The sequence below is a fragment of the Citrus sinensis genome, chromosome 3, assembly GCF_022201045.2.
Source record: "Citrus sinensis cultivar Valencia sweet orange chromosome 3, DVS_A1.0, whole genome shotgun sequence".
Classification (NCBI taxonomy): domain Eukaryota; kingdom Viridiplantae; phylum Streptophyta; class Magnoliopsida; order Sapindales; family Rutaceae; genus Citrus; species Citrus sinensis.
The window spans coordinates 8,264,218-8,286,608 of record NC_068558.1 but is presented as its reverse complement, the minus strand read 5'-3'; the positions used below and the strand labels follow the sequence as shown (position 1 = coordinate 8,286,608).

Here is a 22,391-nt window from a genome sequence, read left to right as displayed (position 1 = left end):
TTATGTTTGATAATTTCCTTTTTATATACAATAACAAAATCTACGACTACAAAAGCCAGAGGGTTATCAAATTTATATACCTAATAAGCTCACTAAAGTATGTTTGTTCAGTCATATCAAGTGCATAAGACCGCATATGTAATCATTTTCATGTAAAATAAAAATTTTACAAAATTTACTCCTCAATCATGTTAAAATGACATCCATTTCACTTATTCACACACATAAAAAGACAATATCTACCTTGGAGTTGCTCCAAGGTTGAGCACAAATCACAATCATACATGGCAGTTACACGCAAATTGATTGATAATAAAAAAAATATATTATAACTTTGATCGGATGATTATGAAGGCGCACTCTACCTTAAAATATTTCCAACATAACCGGACCCAAAATGTAATATCTCGCCGAAGTATTATCAATTCAAAATACTTAAAGAGTATTATAAGATTATTTATAACAATCTATACTTGTTAGTAATCTATATACACATACATATACATGTACAGAAGTGGTCAAGTGAGCGGCTTTACTCTACCATACAACGAGTAATTGGACATGAAACATAATCATAAGTTATTGTAAACTAATAATCGCCAAAGCTGTGGATTTTTTAGATTCACCATATGATGAACAATATGATGCACTAAATTAGCACAGTGCATTTATAGTCGGAGTTGGACAAGGCAGCAGAGTGGTGGGCAGTGGGCAGTGGGCAGCCCTTTGGTTAAGGAATCTGACACAGAATTCCCAGTTGCCGAATTGTGATTGCTTTCTATTTTTACTATTTTTTTTCATTGGTACCCTCGAAAATACAACGCACATATTGCAAGTACAGCAGCCACTTTGTTTGGGAAATATGGGGAACTTAATACGATGAGTTTCTTCTTACTTTACCACAACACCCTTATCTGAAAAATCATTAAAATCTTTTTCATCACTCTTTGAATCAACGATTCTTGAATTGTCAATCATAATATATGAAAATGGCTCAGTACCAGTCGATTTCGTGCGTAATGCCCTCCACGTTTGGTGTTGTGTTTTTATTGTCATTCATGTAATTGTCCTTCAACTACTTCATACAAAGTAATAAATTATATAGAACAAAAAACTAAAGCAAATAAATCATTTCACATTATTTTATGACAGCCACTTGTTGTCACCAAATTAGGATTCACAATAATTTCCCAATCAATGTATTTGAGTTTTTCTTTCTTTTTCTTTTTTAAAAATAAATGCATTTCGAATACAATTAGTATATTCTGGAATGATTACTTAATTATCACTAATTGGGGCCTCTAATGACTACTCTGGCCAGTAGTTTTTTTTTTTTTTTGGGGGTACTCTAATTCAAGGATTAGCTCTTGCCTGGCATATGCAGAATGATCGTACACACAAAAGAATATCAAATGAAAGAAGTAGTCAAAGCATACTACAAAGGGAGCATATGTGATGTTTCCCAATTATATATGCAACCTTTTTATTACTCCATAGTTCAATTGGCTCCCACTTGTGCAACTTGATATTCAATATGCAATATATTTTAGCGACCACAACTTCCCTTGACTAGTGGGAACCCTTAGCAAATTTCTTATGATATTAATACATCATATTTTGGAATTATACAAAAACATAGATATGAACAATGAGAATAATATCGTGATATCGAATGAATATGTAACAAATTAACAACTCTTGTATTTGATGTGAAATTTAGAAGGATAAATTGTAAAAGATAGTGGTCGTTGGGTACATGTCTCCCCTCTACTCTTTGTGTCAATTTAAAAATTTCTTATTACAATCATCATATTTTCATCATTGACTCATAATTTTCTTTCTTTTTTTTGTTGTTGTTGTAAAATTTAGAGTTTTTAGCAAGAAAGAGAAATAAGAGACGCAGATATGGAGTATATGTACTATCAATTATGTTACGGATCTCGATATTTTGAGTTTCAATAATATATATGACTGTGATTCGTCTAATAGAAGATGAATTTTATAGCAAGTAAAATTATTTAATCACTATTTAATAAATAAATACCATATTAGTCGGAACTCAAATTAATACTTAGATATTATAATACCTAACATTACTACTGTAGTATTATGTTTCAAAAGCCTGAATCGAAGAATACATGATGTTTAATTTTAGATTTAAGGATAAAGGTGAGGGCGATTTGGGGAATGAAAATTGCGGGTGACATAAGAAGGGGACTTGGATTTTGCAGGTAGTAGTATAAACAAAAACAATAAAAATAGTGTTATAACTTTCCAATACATAATAAATCCATCAACACACTGACAAATTCACATGTCCTTCCAGACAAACATAGACCCACCCACATACGCATCCCACATGGATGTGTGTCAAATTGAAGCCTACATCACACCTGACCCCCAGAAACTTACAAGCATAAATTTTTTAAAAAATAAAGAAATTGTGTTTTTTCATTTTCCTTTTCTTGGTGCCAACTCTTTTGACAGTATTTTTTTTTTTAAAGAACTTTCATAAGATTGTTTTTTTAAAGACAAATTGGTGGTATAATATAACAAACCTTCCCATCTCATTTGGCTCTCTTACCATATGTTCCTATAGGCTTTCAGTTTCAGACATATCTACCTCTTTCTTGGATCTGCAAACACAGATTTCTTCTACTGTCTAATGCATTCTTTTTTTTTTTTTAATTCTTTTTTCAAAGTTATAGGCAACGGTTTTTTTGAGTGAGGTGATGTTGTTGATAATAATAAACTCATAACAATGACTATTCTGCAAGCATTTTTGAAAAATGGGTATTGGGTATTGGGCCCTCCTCCTGTTCTTTTGGCTCTATTAAGGTTCTTACACAAGGCATTGTCTGCTTTGTCCTCTAAAACTCATTAAGGTATTTTTTTCTTCTTCTTTTTTAATCATATATACGTTGGTTAAAGTGTCTTTTGGGGTTTCTGGGGATAATTTGTCTTTGATTGCTGCAGAAGTTTGAGATTTAGCAGAATTTACGGAAAACTTTGGTAGCAAATTTTTAGGATAGTGGTTTTGATTGAAAGGGGGCAGTTTTTTATCTGTTGGGTAGTGATAGGAGCCTAAAATTCTGTACTTTTTGAGCTGTGATTAGCTGGATTTAGGAGAGAATTTTGGTGACTTGTAAATTTGCAAAACGAAAATTTTTTCCTTTTATGGAAATGCATAGTGTGGAATTATATGAATGTGGAAAGTGCAGTTTTCTCCTACATTTCATTGCTTGTTAAAAGCTTATTTTGTGCCTTGGTTTTTTCTCATTATTAAAGACACGAGGTGAAGGTCTAAAGGGGTTCAGAAGTTCTTGTTCCTGAGTTTGGATTTTGGTTTTAGAGTGAAATAAGGATTCCAAGTATCTGAAATTTGGATTCCTCAATTGGGTGAGTGAAGAATTGCTGAGACATCTCATCGGTTATGCTTTACCAAAAACTGGTTAAGACATTGTTGAAGAGTAATTGATTCAAATTAATGGAGACTAAAGCTGGAATGTTGTAATTTTATTCTTTGGAGGAAGGATGATATAGCTATAGGAATTAGGAAGTGGGTGTTTAGTTGATAATAGTTAGGGGAGATGGCAGCAAAGCTTCTACATTCTTTGGCAGATGATAATCAAGATTTGCAGAAGCAAATAGGATGCATGAACGGAATTTTCCAACTCTTTGATCGTCATCATGTCTTGACTGGAAGGCGCCTGACCCACAAAAGGCTTCCTCCTGGTAATCTAATATTTATGTATAAGTTAATCAGATGAATCTATTGACTCTGATAATGCTTGGCTGTGATAAATTCATATGCAACTTGTGTTGAAATCAATAAAGTGTTTTCTTTCTTCTGTTTAAATTCATGGCGAACATTGGCCTCATCTCTTTCTGCCTTTGCAGGATATTATTTTCACGAATTCTGCTAATCTTATATTTGGTGTATTTATGCCTGTGTGATACGCGCATGATGTGCTAACATTCTTGGTAGCATCGTTTGCTTGTCCTAAATTATCGTGCAGATAGAATTCTCTCAAATCTAGTTTCAAAGAAAGTTTTGGAATTCCAACAATGTTTTATCTCTTGGTGATGATCAGAATTTAAGTTCTTTTACTTTTATGTATTAACAGATCAGTTTGAAGCTTTTATGTATTAACCGATCAGTTTGAAGTAATTGTTTATGATTGCAAGCCTGGTTTAGTGTTTTGTGCATGTTTCTCTTCTATCCCTTGTATCAGATCTTTCAGCTGCATTCTATTCGAGATATTATAGAGTTGATAAGAGCCTAAGCATCTTCAATGTTTTTGAATGTTGTAATGAGTTCTCAGACATTGGAAATTCATTGACACTGCTGAATAATTCAACATGTAATTCTATTGTGCTTTTTTAGGTACTTCCCATTTCCAGAATGGCGGTTTGGAAAGGGAGTTCAATAATGTAAATCATCGACAGACAGCAAATGTAGGTCATTTCTTCTCTATGATTTTGTCTATTTCTTTACCCTTTTACCCAAAAGAACTTTGGAACCTTTTTTAATTTAAGTGTAATTGGGGATTAGTCAACTCTTTTTCCTTGCCACTTGAAACATTTTATTCTGAATTGCCTTGCATGGAGCAGTTACATTGACTTAACCATTGTCACTAATTTTTCTCTGTAAATTGTTGTCAAAATTATTTTTCAAGACTCTATCCTGATACCTGGCCTTTGACAGTCTACATGTACTCAAGATAGAATTTTTCCAATTCCATTTCCTAGGAGTTTTTTTCCCCAAGATCATTATTGAGCTTTTACTTTTCTCAATGAGTACATAGGTTCAATATACATACGTATTTTATTGGTAACTCTAAGCTTAAAATCATTTTATTGCAGGGAATAAATTTGAACCGAAGTGTAAATGAGAAACAAAGACTTTCCACAGAGTCATCAAGAGCCTCTTTCTCGTCCTCTTGTTCATCTTCCTTATCCTCCATGGACTTTGGCAAAACAGCCCATCAAGAAGCCTCTTCATGTGACCGAATAATTTTTCCTGGAACTCCCTCAAGGGACCCAGTTATGAGTCAAGGAAATACCTCGCCACATATGGGGCGGCACTCCCTTGATCTGCGTGATGTAGTTAAGGACTCTATGTATAGAGAAGCTAGAGGGATGTCAGTCAAAACTACAACCAATGATGAACCAGCAGTCCGATCTTTGAAGCACAAAGACTCTCCACGGCCAGTACAACTATCAAAATCAGTGGATGGACCTTATGGTGTTGGGATCAGAGGTAAGCAAAATGTGCCTGCTGACATTAAGGAGTCCCTTAGAGTACTTGCTAAACTTCCAGAACCACCTTGGTTTTATAATGAAGCTAGAGAATATTCAATACTGCAGAATGAAGCAAAAGATGGATCTTGGCATTCTATTTCAAGGGACGCTCCTCGGTTTTCTTATGATGAGAAAGAGAGAAATCGATTATCTTTCGAATCACGAGACACCATCAAATCCACACCAAAGCCAAAAGAGATGCCAAGACTTTCACTGGACAGTAGAGAATTTTCAATGCGGGGTTCCAACTCTGATTCAAAACCAAATTACCTTTTAAGAAATTCTCAGGACAATGGAAGCTCAAACAAAGTCCTTAATCTGCCGCAATCTTTGGGAACTCAGAAACGGCCCCCAGGTGTTGTGGCAAAGTTGATGGGCTTGGATGCTCTGCCGGAATCTTCCTCAGCTGGTGATAGCCAGTTGGGTTTGATTAAGACTAGTCCAGTTGAAGAGAAAGATCCCTTCTCAAGATCCTTAAAATTAAATGATCTAAACAAACAAATTCAAGTTTCCAAATCACCAAGAAGCTCACTGAAAGATCCGGCCTCACCACGATGGAAAAATCCTGATTTGATCATGAAACCAATTCCAAGTTCAAAGTTTCCAATTGAACCAGCACCATGGAAGCAGGTGGATGCAAGTCGTGGCTCTCAGAAAACAGCTTTCGGGCCCATAAAGGTTCCAGCAAGGGCACAAAATTCCTTTCCTTCTGTTTATTCTGAGATTGAGAAGCGGTTGAATGATCTTGAGTTTAAACGATCTGGAAAGGATCTTAGAGCTCTTAAACAGATACTGGAAGCTATGCAAACGAAGGGGCTCATAGAGAGCAGTAAAGAGGAAAAAGCTTCTAAATTTGGAACTCGGAATGTCTCTGAACCTAAATCTTCCAGTCCTAATTTGAAATCTGGAAGCCACCGAAATCTGCAGACCAATCATGTCATTGCTTCCACAACCAGTGGTTCTGATTCATTAAGGACATTTGAATCCCCAATAGTGATCATGAAACCAGCTAAACTCGTTCAGAAATCTAATATTCCTGCTTCATCAGTAATTCCAACGGACAGCATTTCTGGTCTCAATAAGCCCCAGGGCAAGGGATTTGAAGACAGTAAAAAGGGTTCAGATTCAGTAAGTAGCCGGGCAGCTAAAGATCTGTCTCCCAGAAGCAGTCGCACTGACTCTGCTGTTAGCACCTCTGATAAGAAAACCAGTGCTAGGTATATTAGATCCAGACAGTCTTCCACAAAGTCTCTACACTTGCCAAAAGAGAACAAAACAAATTCATCAAAGAGCTCCGGTTCCGTAAGTCCTAGATTGCAGCAGAGGAAACTTGAGCTGGACAAGAGATCTCGTCCACCTACCCCTCCATCTGATTTGAATAAACCCAGACCTGCATCTGATTTGAATAAACCCGGAAGGCAATCGAACAGGCATCTGACAGATTCAGGTTCACCAAGTGGTAAACTTAAACTCAAATATTACAACTCTCAGCCAAGTGATGATCAATTGAGTCAGATAAGTAATGAATCAAGAACTTCAAGTCTGCATGGGGATGATGCATCTGTTCACTCAGACAGCAATCTTGTTCTAGACTCAAGGTTAGATATGGGATCCACCAGCAGTGAACGGTCCATTGAGATCAATGGCAGTCAGAGTCCATCCTTGAAGGTGGCCAAATACTTGGTTTCTGGTTCACTGCAGAAAGTAGGTGTTTTATTTCTTACTTTACATTCAACTATTCTGATCATTTACCTGAATTTTTATTTTCTTTTTCTTGATTTTAGAAATCAACTCCACGATTAAGTGAAGATGAAGGGTTGACAGAACTTGCTACAATTACCCCAGAGCATCCTAGTCCTGTCTCTGTTTTTGATGCCTCAGTATTAAGAGATGATGATCCATCTCCTGTAAAGCAGATATCTGATTCCCTGAAAGGTAAAATGTCTGTTATTTTTATGTATTTCAACTGGATATGGCTCATTCTGAACTGCTATAGATAGATTGGCTGATGATTAATGACCACAAGACTGTGGTCTTATAAAATTGCTGGATACATTTTTTATTTTCTTTCAGACGGTCAACCTGCCAGGGTTTACAAGATATTTCTCTACCCATTTTTTTTTATAGAGGACAGAATCCTTGAGGGGAAATATGTAACCTGTGCTTTCTTAGGCTGAATTTTTAATTCAAGTTCATATTTAGCTTCCAATTTTCTTAGTTTGGGAAACAAAGGTTGTGCTGTTTATCTCAACAATTTGTATGTATTTGTTTGACACATGCAGAAAGTTTTTCAGACAAAGAAAACACTTGTATACCAGCAGTAATTTCTTTCCACCAAAAATTTGTCTATGGACATGTTATCTGCCTAGATTTGGTTATATAATCCTTTTACAATAAGACTGACGCTCTGTGGATCATTTATATCATATTTACTCATGGTTAAAGGTTGAGTCAAACTGGTCCCTTGCTCACCTAAGTATAGCATAACAAATATGAAGAATTAAGAATTAATTATTCTTACTTCTTAAATACACAAAGATGTCCACATTCTTCAAACTCTCACTTGATTTTACCTTCTGCAGGTGATATTGCTCAAAATTCCAATGACAGTTTCAGTGAAGACCAGTGGAATCCAGCGGACAAATTCTTATCTAACAGCATGTGTTCTGGTCTTACCTCGGAGATCAATCGCAAGAAATTACAAAACATTGATCATTTAGTTCAAAAGCTTAGACGACTAAATTCTAGTCATGATGAAGCTAGCACAGACTACATTGCATCTCTTTGCGAGAACACCAACCCTGACCACAGATACGTCTCTGAGATATTGTTAGCTTCTGGGCTCCTCCTCAGAGACCTTGGCTCCAGTTTGACAACATTTCAGCTCCACCCATCAGGCCATCCGATCAACCCCGAACTATTCTTTGTTTTGGAACAGACCAATGCAAATGCATTGCATTCAAGAGAAGAAAGCACCCCTGTAAAAGTATCCCATCCAAAGACAAACCCCGTGAAAATTCACCGGAAACTCATATTCGACGCTGTCAATGAGATCCTAGTTGGAAAGTTAGCTTCGTTAGGGGCCTCTCAAGAGCCATGGTTAAAGACCAATAAACTAGCTTCAAAGACCCTGAGTGCACAAAAGCTTCTGAAAGAATTATGCTCCGAAGTAGAACAGCTTCAAGCCAAGAAATCAGAATGCAGCCTAGATGATGAGGATGATAATCTGAAGAGTATATTGTGGGAAGATGTGACACATCGATCAGGTGGTTGGACAGACTTCAACAATGAGATATCTGTGGTAGTATTGGATGTCGAGCGTTTGCTGTTTAAGGATTTAGTTGACGAGATTGTGATTGGAGAAGCTAGTAATCTGAGAGCCAGGCCAGGCAGGAGGAAGCAGTTGTTTGCAAAGTAGCTGTAAGCAAAATAGAATCTTTGGTTCTTTTCTCAATTCTCCTTTAACCTTTGGTTTTCCCTTTCTTGATTAATATTTTTACTTCCTTGAAAGCATAATAATAGTTCATGTTTAAGAATCACAATTCTGTGCTAGATTGTAAAGAAATTACCTTCTGATATTATAACACAATACTTTATAGTTTGCTTTTGAGTTCATTTCACATCAAGTATTCTGTTATTCCGATTAAGAGGGATAATGGGTGTAGCATAATAACAGTCTTGCTCTACATAATAATACCTGTAATAACTGTCAATGAAAGAAAGCAAAAACATTTTCAGAAGATGTAACATAACACCAAAGCTAGCGAGACCCACTAGAGTTTCGACAAAACTAATAATCTTTTAGAAGCATTTCCATCACATCCGACATTCTTCCAAGTGATGGAGTCAAAGCAAACCCGACTGATTTTCAAGCAAATGAATCATTGGTATGGATGGCAGCGGCGGGAATTATGGGTTGGATCTATCCTGTCCCCTATTTAGATCCGTGAAAAAGACTGAGATACAGTATTTGCTCTAAATCCATTCTGGGTCTGTATTTTTGCTTCATATCCATATCCCAGAAAACAAATAAATAAATACATATCCAAATATGTCATGAATTTATCAATTTTAATTTTTTAGTAAAGCTTGTTTTAAAATTGTTATAGATTGTAAGAGAATATTAACATAGTTTATTTTGGTTAAGCTCTAAAGTCTATCAAGAAAAAATAAAAGAGAAAATATTTGAGGAAAAAAAATGCATTGCTATCAACTGAAATACATAATGCATCTCAATTAAAATTAAGAAGAAAACTTTAAATTTCATATAAAATTAATAAATGTTGTATTTTATAAGTGCGACCTTGATTTTGGTAAGGTAGGTATAAGTTTAATTTGATTGTCATTGATAATTATTTAATACTTTAAAAAAGGTTATATTAAAAGACTTTTAATTGGATATTTGATATGAATTCTAAGTTGGATATGTCTCTACATTTTGGATCTATTCATTTAGATTCAAATCTACTCCAAGTTCGTTTTAAACCCACTCATCAATAAATTTAGATCATGGATTATGGGAACCCCATAATCATCCCTAATTATGAGGGAGGTAGGGCTAAAGTATCTCTTAGGCCAATTTGCCTAGCCCCTATCCTTAAAAAACAAAAAAGAAAAGAAAAGAGTTGACTATTGGCACCGTTTTATTAATCTCAAAAAATTTAATTGTATTATAATTACATTTAAGAACAAATACAAATATTGTTAATCCTACTTTTACTTTTCTCTCTCTCTTCTATTAATTTTATTTACACAAGTTTTTTTTTTTTTTTTTTCTCTCCCTCTTCAATCTATTTCATATACAACACTCGTGACTGAAGAACTCAAAAGGCTAGGCATTAGACACTGACTTGACTTGACTGTGGCATGTCGATTACCTTTGGCAATCCAAAATCAGGCAGCAACCACAACCCAACCCCCCGGCGCGGCGCGGCCCGGCCCCAAAAAATAAAAAATAAAAAATAAAAACCCCAAAAGGCCGCAAACTAGAAATTGTATAAGTACGGGCCTGATCCAATATTTAGGCACAAAATTCTTTGCCCCTGTCCTTGGACCGGCCCATTTCCAATTTCCTAGTCTTGGCCCATTCCCAAGGGATTGAAATGATTTTCCTTATAAACACCAGGACCAATGGGTCAAGTTTTGCAGTGATTTAAATCTCGTAAAACGCTTTTTATCTTTACCAGGATTTGACTAATGAGCTGGCGCCTCCGTAGCATAGTGGTAGTGCGTTCGCTTCGTAAGCGAAAGGTCGCGAGTTCGATCCTCGCCGGGGGCTTCATCGGCTTTTTGATGTGACTGACAGGCGACTCTCGGACGCTGGGTGACGTCTTTTTCCTATTTTAATTTGCATAGTAATGTTGAGTTCTTTTCCCATTTTGCCCATTCGGCCAAATCATTTCTATTGGCCCTCAATGAGAGACCGGAGCCACGCAGCATATCTGCATGACTGCATTGGAGAGGGCACGAGTCAGCAGTGGAGGGGAGATTAGAGATGGCAAAAGTCCGGGTCGGGCCCGGGTTTGGGGCTGCCCGGGACCGACCCGGATGTCAAACTTAGCTACCCAGACCCGCACCGTGCCCGGAATTTTTCTATACGGGCCGGGCACGGGTTTTTTCCTGGGTTTTCTCTACCCGGATTTGAGTGATGATGAATTCAAATGAGGTCAAAATCAAACTCTCATAATATATGTATGGCTTCGAAATTAACTATTTAACTTCCTCTTTTACAGAAATTCATCTTCCAAGTTTCCAGATGCAGAATACACCATATCCAAAGAAGCGACCCAAATGCAGGTTCTACAATTTTCCTTTACATTGACTACTAGAGCTGTTACTTAGACAAAAAAAGGTTCAATTTAAATTTGTTGGATTGCGGCATTCGTTGCAACCTCACAGCAGGTCATGCTTAAGTAGGGAGTTTTAAACAAAGGTTTGCCATATTCCTCTGAAGATATAAAAGGTAAAGATTGAAAAAAGAAAAAAAGAAAAAAAATCAACACCATTTGAATTTTCCGCAATGCGTTTGTACGATGAAGTAGAAAAAATATTTCAACAGAAACAACTAGATTGAAATATTTCAGACTAACAGTAATGCTCTGTTTATACAAGGAAGGGAAAAGACTAACAGTAATGCTCTTTCTTATTATGTTTTGTGCAGGCATTAACAATGTAAACACTTCCAGCATCCAAGAAAATAATTAAGCATATATTGAAAGCAATTTCATCATTTTTTTTTTTGAAAAAACAGCCAAAAAAAATTTACTTCGTGGGTCATGGCTGTGGGTTGCAGGCTTGCAGCTGATATGGTGACAACTGAAAAAACAATGGAGTGAGAGTGTGAGACCAGCTATGGTGGCGGACGCCGTCGCGCGGTGGCTGCCGCTGAGAAGCTGACCAAACAATGAAGAGCTCTTTGACCGTTTGACAGACTGACGAGTGACGACTGTGCTTTGCGGGTCGTGGAGGGAGAGGCGCGGTCAACTGTCAATACTGCATCGCCATCAGTGAAGGATGGGTGGTGGCTGAGGCTGACTGGCTGTTGGTGTAGAGACGGAGGGAGGAGGTGCCGATTTCGCGATTTAGGGTTGGCTAGTTGGGTTTGGGGGAAATTGGGCAAAGGCAAATGGAATTTTTCTTTTTATATTTCCCCCTTTTTTTTTACTTAATAAAAAAGCGGGCACGGGTCCGGGTTCCGGGTTCTTGGTGCTGTGACCGGACCCGTGCCCGTAAACACCCGGGCATTGAAAATCAATGCCCGAATTCGTATTTTTCATGTATCTGGTCCGGGTTTTACCCGGGCCGGATGTGCCGGGTCCGGTCCGGATCCGGTCCGGGCGGGCTTTTCTGCCATCTCTAGGGGAGATGATGTAAATGTTCAAGTATTAGCCAACGAACTCAAAATAATAAACCTATTAGGAGTCCAAATACAACTAAATTATATAGGCATGTTTTAGAATATGATAAATAAGTTAGCAGAATGTTACAAATTTCAAGTGGAATCACAACTGTCGTAACCCCAAGTGAGGTAGCGGCATACGACGACCTATATTTATTAGGCTATGGAATTGAGTAAGCATTAATAATACCTAAAATAAACTCCTTGTGTTTGATAAAATTTATCATTGAAGAGTAATGATTATAATCAATCTGTTCTCAAGTTTATTTTAGTATTAGATTTCATAAAATCATTTTGGTTACTGTTCAAATCATTCATCGAAGATCTATAACTACAATCAGTTCATTTTAGTATTGGGCTTCATAAAGAACTTTTACTTCTGTTCAATTCTTTCATTCAAGAGTTATGACTATAATTAGCTCGTTTTTAGGCTCATTTTAGTACAAAGGCTTCAAAGAGTTCTTTTGTTGCTTACGTAGAGAACGACTTTCACGAGTTAAGAGCATAGAATGTTTAAATTAAATGGGTTTTCTTTTTTAAAGAAATTATATATCTATATGAGTTATAAACACTTTTTAGGTGCCAATTAGTTTATTTAATAAAGGTTTTTAGGATGATGGTAAAAGAAGTTTAGAGTTCGAATTTCACTCACATGAATAAATAGAGATTTTAGTTACCAGTCATGTTGTATTTAAAAATGAAAAGTATACTACGTAGGCATAGTATTATTCTTTTCATATGCTTTGAATATAATTTCCTCTTTATTTTTGGTTAAATCTTGTTGTTCTTAACGTTTGAACTAGAGCATTATATAGTCTTCCAACAAGATGATTTATTTACTTGTTAATTCGACTCAACGTCTTTTAAAATATATAATACGTTTGAACACAATGCGTTTTTATTTGAAAGAATTAAATATTCTTTAGACAAATGTGTTGTTATTTTGTTTCCGCTACTCACTTATTTCGCTTCCGCTATCATACTGCATTGAATTTGAAATTAAGACATTTGACTTTATAGCTCCTATAGGGTTTCCATTTTTGTTTATTATTAGAGCAGTTGTCGAGTTAATTTGAAAATCCAATGGCGAACTTAACCAAAACTAAATAGCGAAGGGCCCTATTGATAATTACAAATGAATAAAATGTGGTCCTTTGTAATATTTGGCATGCTATGAAGGACCACAACCAAATTTTATAGCCCTCACTCGTACCTTTCGGCACGCCTACAGCAGAGTTCGCACCGACTGTAACCCATGCGGAGGAGCTTGTTTGTCTTTCACGCGCTGTCGAGCGCTTGGGACCCCCACGGGTTACAAATAAATTTCTTTTATATAATTCCCTCTCCCACGCCCCCCAAATTAATTCGAAATTAATAAATAGAAGCATAACAGCATATTAATAACGACTGGATTATATGTATATATGAATTATTATTTTAATCATAAATATGTGTTTAAGAAATTAATTAATTAATTATCATTTTAATCGACTAGTAAAATTTTTAGTATATTACACGATGTCGGATCAAACTCTACTAATATAAGTGGGGGGAGAGGATTATATTTTCACTCATGCCATGCCTTTTTTTTTTCTTTTGTTAAAAAAGGAAGAGATTACAGATCAAATCTCAAACAATTAATTAATCAGAAATAGACAAGCTTATTGTTTATTTTATAAGATTATTGAGGTTCATTTGTTATATATACTAAGTAAAACTTACGAGCAGGTGAATGAAGTTTCTCTGAAATAATTAAAATCGAAATTTATTACATTGTTGGGTTGATATAATTTCTAATAATGTGACAGCGAGAGATCTAATTTATTTATTTTTTGTAAGAAAAAAATAAATTCTCAAAATCCCAGTTGCAATTAATCCTGTAGAGGACAAGAGAGGACCACGAATAGAAGATGGGGTAGCTTTTATGCAGCAGCCACTTTAAAGGATCCTTTAAACCCCAACTTGCAATTATGCAATATGTCCAATAGTCATCATATATCGTCCTTTAATTAATGGCTTTTTCTTTTTTATTTTCCTTGGATCTAGTGACATGTTGATGGATGCATGATCGATCAGAGCTCAATTTCAGTCTTTGTCAGAGTCAGTCGTCCTGTTTATTATCTTCTTTCCTTTTCACATCTCATAGTACCCACCATAAACATTTCATTTCCCATTATATTCTTACATTTCTTCATTTCTACTCCACCATTTACATCTTCTCTACAAGAAAAATTAATATGGGTATTATTTTGCAACAATGAAGATTGAAAGAGAATACTAGTCACCTAATTCGATCAAATGGAGTACAAGTTCTTGCTTTTGAAGATTTTGAATGATGATCATTTAAAGCTTGTGTTTATTAAATTTGATTGTTAATTGTTAACGTGCTGTCATATGTACATATGCTTCATGGAGAGCTAGCTAGCGTTGGCATAGAATCTAGCTAGTTAGATTTAATTCGTATAATGTTACTAAAACGTGCATTCTTCAACCATATGTATGTATAGGTCGGCTCTGCATGTGCATGAGAGCTTAGCTAGCTAGTCGACTGTACGAGCTGCGGCAACAATAATATATAGAGAGAGAGCAAACTAGTTGTTTTTGTAGAGTCAGTTGTCGGAGCCTCTCTTCCAAAACGTACAAATGTACACATACCAGCAAGCACAAGCGCAGACAATTCTGAATTCTTATACAAAGCTGAATGAAAAGAAAATATTAGCTAATTAATTAACTGAGTTTTTTTATTATTATTTTTTAAAAAAAATAGCTCGTGAGTTAAGAGTTACTTTAAGCTTATATAATTGGTCGACGAATTATTCTAGTTATTATTAAGTAATTATGGATCCTAAGATTCAAACAGGAGGCTACAGGTTGATTAGGTCAAAGACACAATTTGGTTCCTCAGAAAGTAGGGCAAATAAGGGTTAAGCCTAGCTAATTTTCACTAAAATTAATTACTCAAAGAGCTTGAGCTAGCCATGTACCAAGCTCATGCAAAATTAAAACTTCCGAGAAAATAGTAATATTGAACACTTCTAACATTTTCAGAGAAACCTCGCATGAAACAATGTTAACATTAGTGGGTATGAAAAACAGAAAGTATGCATTAGATCAATTCGTCCATATGATTTTCCAGCAAGCACGCAGGCTTCTTTAAACCCTGAGCATATGTACTGCAACAAGGTTAGTTCTGTCCTTCCATGGTGGGTGTGTGTGTGTGTGTGTGTGTGCGTGTAAATGCTTATTCCCCTTAACATTGTTTTTTTTTTAAATATATATTACATGTACAAGGCCTTGATAGTGATAATTATTTTACAAGAAATTTGTGAGGACATGCCTTGATGTAGCATTTGTACAATGGAAATGCTCAAACCCTCAATCTAAGAAATTGAAGAGATAAAGTGCCGATCACTCGACAAAGGAGGCTAAGGAGTGGTTGACTATTCCACTTAACACTTGAGATGAAGAATTGATTCTTCATTATTATCATTTGTTTTACCTTCTTCGAAATGATGCCCCAAAAAAAAAAAAAAAAAAAAACGCTAAAGGAAAGGTCACAAGTGTGGGTAGAGGATAGATATGTCCATAAATATTATCAATATGTGTATATATTACTAAATTTTTTATCGTAAAATTATCAATATTACATACAAAAACACATCTTAGTTAACTTTCCAAAAAATAGAACTTCTGAATTATAATGCATTAGTATTTTTTTTCCCATTTCCTTTATCAGATATAGAGGGTCAAATTAAAAATTTATTAATCATCGATTTCAATATGTTTTTAAATAACTAAAAAGAAAAAAGAAAAGAAACTCCAAAAGCAGATATTACACTTCAAATATTTACTCTATTTTTTTTCCTTTTTAAAGAGATAGTTTCTCTCAATTGTGGCGTCAGTCAAATGGTTAGTTTTTTTTTTTTAATCACGAAACTAATTATTTTTTCCTTCACCCTAAGTTACGAGACTTGTGTGAGAGAATTTGAACTGACCTTGACTTATTTTGTTCTACTGCAATACACAAATCAGCAACTGGGTTGTCCCTTGGACTATTATCATGAAATTAACTGTTTTCACATGCATTATGGTAACAATCATATATGCTAATGTTGAAAATTGTATTTTAAAACCTATTTTCGATTCAGAAACAATTTTTTAACCCCCCTTAAACTTAAAGAATGAGCCTATAAATTTATAAACTGACTAAATAACTCTGTCTAATTATCAGTCAGTCAAAATAAGACAATACATTTATCTGATTTCATATATGTTTCGACCTAAATACATACATGCTTGTGACTTATGGTGAATGAATAAATAAAAGAATAAATCTTGACCACATGTATAATTAACATGTACACTTAAAAATTTTTTAAAGGTTAAATTCAAATATAAAAAATGCTTTTTTTTTTAAATTGACTTATGTATTCATTGAAGTTCAAACCCAGGATCTGAGACTAAGAAGGCCGCTTCTTATTATTGAAACTAGACCTTAACTTCAATCTTAATTATTAATTTCACTAATTCATTTATTTAATATGCTTATTACTCTCCACAACATTTATTGATTTGTTTCCTCTACTTGTCTTGAGTTTTTAACTAAAGATCTCTTTGTTGATCCTTCTTTCCAGAAACTAAATATTTCATAAAATAGGTTTTTAATGTCATTACTTAAAACTTAGTCGATTAATTTAAGAGAAGTTCTAGCTAAACGTATGTCATGGCACTCAAGCAATTTGTAGTGATAGCATGATGTCAGTGAAACTAAAAGCCTATATGAAGGGATCTAATTGGTTTAGACTAACCATAATTTCATTGGAAAGAGTAATTGTAAGAGGAATTTCATTGCAAAAGTTAATTGTAAGAGCTTATTCACCTCAATTGAATATGCATATGATACGTAAGGTTATTGGGCTAACTCATATTTAAAATCTAGCTCATAGTTAACTTTGCTCTGAGTTTACATGCTTAGCCTAGGAATTATTCTCAGGCGATGTGGAATTATGTCTTTAGTTCCTCTGTCACATGTTGGCTGATTTTTTTACCTAGTCTCCAATCGTGCATGACTTAGATCTGTGTGATAATAATATATCTTGTCAAATGTAGAAAGGCAGTAAAGACTAATTTGTACATGAGTTTAATTTAATAATATACCATATAAAATTTAAAAGCTTAATTCATACTCAAAAAGTTAGCTCATATTTAGGGTTGGCCGAGCTTTTAATAACAATCAATTTTAATCAATCTTAATCAAAATTAGCATTCCATTGCTCAATAATTATAAAATCTCAAAACCCAAGAATTCGATAAAGTTAACGTATACTAGCATATTACAAACTTTCACCTATATTAACACATCGTCTGCAGAAATATAAGTGTATATAAAGTTCAAGAAAAGAGTTTCAGTTTCTTACTTGCATTTAGGGGACCGCCTATATATGGCTTGTGGAGGAAACAGCCCGGTGATCAAACAAAACTTTGTACTAAATCTAGGAGTCTTCCTTTTCATGAGGATTGCTTTCATCATTCAATAATGAAAAGGGTTTCACTTGTGATGAGTTGCTGGTAATTGCAAGAGAACTAATAGGCAGAAGCAAATTATTATGTAGTGCAGACTGTGATGAAGAACTTGATGATGAGCTCAACAATTGGAAATGGTTCATTTGTCTAGGTGACTGATCATGGCTGGTACCCTCTTGAGCATTTGAAACGTATGGTGCATTATTATATGTTGGAAAAAGTGATGGCATTGTTGCAGAAGCAGCAGGTGGGCAGAAAAATAAGTGATGATGATGAGACAAAGAAGCTGCAGCAGCAGCAGCATTGCTGTAGAATGCATAATTCTGATCAGCAGCTTGCTGATGAGACAAAAAATCATGGCCCGATCCAAACTGAGATAATGATAAATTTGAAGGCTCCCAATGGTAGTAAGGGTTTAATGGCATCGCATTATTGTTACTAGTATTATTAAACAAGCCAGGATAAAATTTCTGATGATGATGGGCTGATAATGAAGAAGCTTCTTGATGAATTTTATCTTCATGATCTCTTTCAACTTCCTTGCCCTTATTAGCCCTCATCAGTGATACAGCCTCTAAATCCCATGAGTACCTTGATTGATCTTGATCCCCATGATCATCAACACTAGTACTGTTGGTCATCAAAGAATGATGAGAGGTAGTAGGAGCGTTTGATTGTAGCATCATTTGTGAAGGATGAAATTGATGACCGAACAATCCTTGAGGAATCTGAAGTGGGGGGAGCTTATCAATATCATTTTTAGTGACATCAAGCAACCAGTCTATAACCTTGCTTGGTTGGCTTAGCCCCAGCCGGTCTTGAAGATCATACAATTGGATTGCTGTTGGCACCGAAAGCCTTATCCGTCTGTCTCTTAGCCCTCTAATGGTGCACACTTTGCTGTGCCTGTCTTTGCCACCGAATGATCGCGACACGCGTACAATTCTTGGGTTCCTGAATCCTGACCATTGCCTTGAACTTGATGGTGGTGGCCTGGAGATCAATTTGCTGCTTTCACTTGTGTCATCCTCTTGCTTTGCTTGAAAACCTCTTTCTCTTGAAGTTGATATCATCTTATTATTACTCCTCTCATCATCCAGGAGCTCTATATCTCTGAAACAACAAGAAAATTTTAATAGATTTTACAAAATCGTACTAACTCAAGCATTATTTTATTAAAAATAGGTACTTCTAATTAAAGAAGGAAATTAATAATTCTTTTTAACAAAAAATTATCTAGTAAACAAATCAAAAGCTCATTAAAAGTATTTCTCCGTTGTTGAATTTTGGTGTGCGTGTATGGAGTAGAGATTTAATTTCAGTAAAATTCCCTCACTAAGAAAGCCGAGGCTCATAAAAAAAAAAGCGAAAAAAACACCAAATACATGCAGGAAATTAAATTCTCAAAAGCTTTCACAAAAGATTCAAAGAAGTACTAAAAGAAGTGAAATCTTTCCCGAAATTCTTATGCCAAAAAATATATATATATATCAATTTAATTTTGACTTAATTTAGGAAATAATTAAACTCAGAGAAAATCATATTGCATAAAACCGAAGACTAGTGAGAAATGGTTAACATACGTGCGCATATGACTCCCCATTGCCCTAAGTAAACCAAGAATTTGGATCTTGTATATATAGGATATGAACTTACATAAGTCAGAAAAGCTAGCTACCGGCAATTTGCAGCTGATGAGTAATTCTTTATTCTTTGATTGGCCAGCTGTGCGGCGTCTAAGGTGGATATGGAAGAAGAGGAGCTAGCTATCTAGAGAAGTAAATTGGAAGTCGTACACCATGAAATTTATAAAGCCCTTAAGTAAATTTGCTCTTGGAAATTTTAAAGCACAATTCTGGGAAAGGGAAAGATGCTGGAATTTCACCGTGGCATGTTGCCTAATAATGGGAAAAAGAAAAAGGAGTGGCGTACCTATATCCATGTGGCAATTGTTTATGTTGACACATCCAATTAGATTATGCCCTAGTAAGTTCCTCATTAATCTGTTCTTATTGCACAATAAATTATTTGTGCACGTACTTAATTTTGTTCCCAATTCATAGCTAAGCCAGGTTTAAATGGATAAAGGGCTGGCAGTAAGAGTACTCGATTAATTAGAACTTGTGATCAGTCAAATACTCGCTAGGAGAGCTAGGGATTAAAATTAATGAATGAATGAATAAGATAAGAGTAGTCTCAGTCATCTGTGCCTTTCAAAGTTGTGGTGTATGCAACAAGGGTTTCAATCAGGAAGACTATATGACAGATAATAACAAGAGCTAGCTACAATATTAGGTTATAGAGGAGGGACCAACGTACACATATTGCTTCTTTAAAGCATCTGCACACTGTAGAAAGAAAGAAAGAAAGAAAGAAAGAAAGGGACCACCTTATGGTTGTATATGGCAGCAGCAGTGAGATTTTTCGCAGCAGATCAGGCTAAGGGATGATTAATTTCATCAGTGATGATGAAGTTTAAAACCTTCCAGTAATTTGAAATGAACTACATTATGGTATACATGGCAGAGTGAACTGCAGTTCGCATACAGTGAAATGTTCAAAATTCGGCCAACTTTTGATATTTTTTTGTCAGCTCAATTATCCCCAGTTGGTGTTCAATGTTCATGTACCTGCAAGTGACAAGAAAACCCTAAATAAGCTTTATTGTTTAGTAGTCGCCTTAAAGGAAATCTGCTATTGTGCTTCCCATTTGAAGAACGCAAGAATCACGAATTCATATGTATGGCTATATATAACAATTCTTTATTTATTTATTTATCTATTTTTGCTTATAAGTAATCACTTCTGAAATCCAAAGAAATATTAACTAATTGTATAAGAGTTTTTTTTTTTTTTTAAAGGAACTAATTGTATAAGAGTTAAGTGCGAAAAAAAATAATATTTTGAAACTGAGAGAGTGCAATTTTATTTTTTTTTTAAGTTTTGAGGTACCTTAACAATCTAGAAAATGGAATCTTTCACCAAAATAATTGAAGGGTTAATAAACAGTTTAGACAGTTGCTTCAGTCAAAAGCTGAGGCTTACTTTATTTCTCTATCAGATCGAGAAAAAGGAAACCCTACAAAGTTTAATGAACCCTAGAAACCCTAGCTAGCTAATTCCAGCTGGTAATATTGCTAATGCTACTCTCAGCGTTTGAAGAGAATTAATCAACTACCCACCAGCAATAAGAACTAAATAGTAAAGTTGATTTTTCCCACTTAGTTCAAACAAAAATAGCCTTCTATAGTTAAGTAACTTATCAAAGTGGACCAATAAGGAGAGGCAACTAATTAAATTTTAAGGGAAGGGGAGAAAAAATAACAATAATAAAACCATTAGTCCAAATTTATAGTATATTTGATTAATGACACTATTATAGGCGTGTTGTCGTAAGTTTTCACACACCCACACACATCACATCACGAATAATTATATTTTCGCATCAATGTGTCATATAATACAAGATAATATAAAAAAAAAATATTTATATACATTAAAATAAGACAGAGACTTGTATTCATAAAAGAGTATAAAAGGAAGACTTGTATGAAAGTGCAAGATAGAATTTTACAAACATATTTTTGTACAAAATGAGGTCAAAAATGAAATGAAAAAACATGATTTTAGACAAGTAGATCAAAGCTCACGACAACTTCTATTTTATTTTAAATCATAAGGAAATCAATCCTTTTTTTTTTTTTTAACAATCAATTTCTACTTGGAAAGAGATTAGAGTAGTGTTTGGATAAAACGGTGTACTGTTGATCCGGTAACGGGTTTTTCTTTTATAGTTGTTTAGTCAATCTCTGAGTTATCTCTTTCTCACTGCGGGGAGACAGAAAATTTTTTGTGGGCATAAATCATTGCTGCACTCTATCTTTTTCTTTTAAGGAACCATCATCATAAATGGGAGATATAAAAATAAAGGGTCCCCAGATCCAAGACAAGCCGCAGTATGGCAGTATCAGTATTCAGTACTGCTTCTTGTTCAGAGAGCCATTAATCTTTTCACTATGAGTTAAACTCTCGTATTCTCCTATATTAAAGGGAAAACATAGAATATCGTTCTTTATCTTTTTTTTTTTTTTTGGAGGGATTTTGATCTGCTTGAAACCAGAGAATTATTTATATGGATCTTTTTTTGTATTTATTTTTTAATAATATTCTGTCAAGTGTGAGTACCACCGTTGAGTTTTAATCAGCATCAACACATTTTTAAAAGTTTGACACAAAAATCAAATTAACGTTGCATCTGAAATTAGGATACGCAGTACAAATATAGACGATATGAGGAATAATTTTAGGTTTCCGTGTTTTGCTAATATTGGAAACATAATGTTAGTCAACTAATTACCTTTGCCTCTGACATTGACCTTTAATTGTGTCAGAAAGTGTTAATTAGCTGGCCAGAATTTTGTTTTGTACAAAAGTTACAATCGAACCTTTAATCTCACCCATTATGGTTGTTGATTGGTTGAACAGAGAACAATATTTTTACACATCCAATCACTTACCCATTTAGAGTCGAATATATACACCAAATTCTATACTGTTTTTGACAACTAGAATATTTTGAATTCCAACAATATCTCTATCCTTTTATATTATGTTGAACAAGCAACCACGATACTTCATCTAAATTATTTTAATTGAAAGGAAGTAC

General features: G+C 34.8%; 2 protein-coding genes and 1 non-coding gene across 6 annotated transcripts; 2 read left to right on the top strand and 1 right to left on the bottom strand.

The window, feature by feature from the left end:
* Positions 1–2,273: 2,273 nt before the first annotated feature.
* Positions 2,274–8,906, top strand: LOC102629389 (protein LONGIFOLIA 1). 2 transcript variants are annotated; one of them, XM_025098942.2, is made up of 6 exons: positions 2,274–2,885; positions 3,289–3,735; positions 4,388–4,458; positions 4,867–7,008; positions 7,089–7,239; positions 7,887–8,906. In XM_025098942.2, exons 2-6 carry the CDS (start codon positions 3,591–3,593, stop codon positions 8,720–8,722), a joined length of 3,345 nt encoding a protein of 1,114 aa, XP_024954710.2. In that variant the 5' UTR covers positions 2,274–2,885; positions 3,289–3,590; the 3' UTR covers positions 8,723–8,906. The 2 variants fall into 2 exon arrangements, with proteins under 2 accessions (XP_024954710.2, XP_006477687.2); XM_006477624.4 differs by having other exon boundaries at positions 2,274–3,735.
* A 1,604-nt stretch (positions 8,907–10,510) lies between these two features.
* TRNAT-CGU (transfer RNA threonine (anticodon CGU)) lies at positions 10,511–10,582 on the top strand. Its single transcript has one exon. It is a non-coding gene; the product is annotated as a tRNA-Thr (tRNA).
* A 7,007-nt stretch (positions 10,583–17,589) lies between these two features.
* Positions 17,590–19,602, bottom strand: LOC102628733 (transcription factor TCP17). Of its 3 annotated transcripts, none has more exons than XM_006477621.4 (2): positions 19,309–19,602; positions 17,590–18,838 (listed from the first exon to the last, which is right to left on the bottom strand). In XM_006477621.4, the coding sequence occupies exons 1-2, from the start codon at positions 19,326–19,328 to the stop codon at positions 17,695–17,697; spliced, it is 1,164 nt and encodes a 387-aa protein (XP_006477684.2). In that variant the 5' UTR covers positions 19,329–19,602; the 3' UTR covers positions 17,590–17,694. The 3 variants fall into 3 exon arrangements, with proteins under 3 accessions (XP_006477684.2, XP_052292344.1, XP_006477685.2); XM_052436384.1 differs by having other exon boundaries at positions 19,404–19,602; XM_006477622.4 differs by having other exon boundaries at positions 19,382–19,601.
* Between the last annotated feature and the right edge of the window lie 2,789 nt (positions 19,603–22,391).

Excerpts from the sequence above, each read along its gene's own strand:
- LOC102629389 (XM_025098942.2), top strand. The coding sequence starts at position 3,591 with ATGGCAGCAAAGCTTCTACATTCTTTGGCAGATGATAATCAAGATTTG. Across the intron at positions 4,459-4,866 it reads ATCATCGACAGACAGCAAAT|GGAATAAATTTGAACCGAAG; the intron begins GTAGGTCATTTC and ends ATTTTATTGCAG. Across the intron at positions 7,009-7,088 it reads TTTCTGGTTCACTGCAGAAA|AAATCAACTCCACGATTAAG; the intron begins GTAGGTGTTTTA and ends TCTTGATTTTAG.
- LOC102628733 (XM_006477621.4), bottom strand. The coding sequence starts at position 19,328 with ATGGGGAGTCATATGCGCAC. Across the intron at positions 18,839-19,308 it reads ATGGGGAGTCATATGCGCAC|AGATATAGAGCTCCTGGATG; the intron begins GTATGTTAACCA and ends TTGTTGTTTCAG.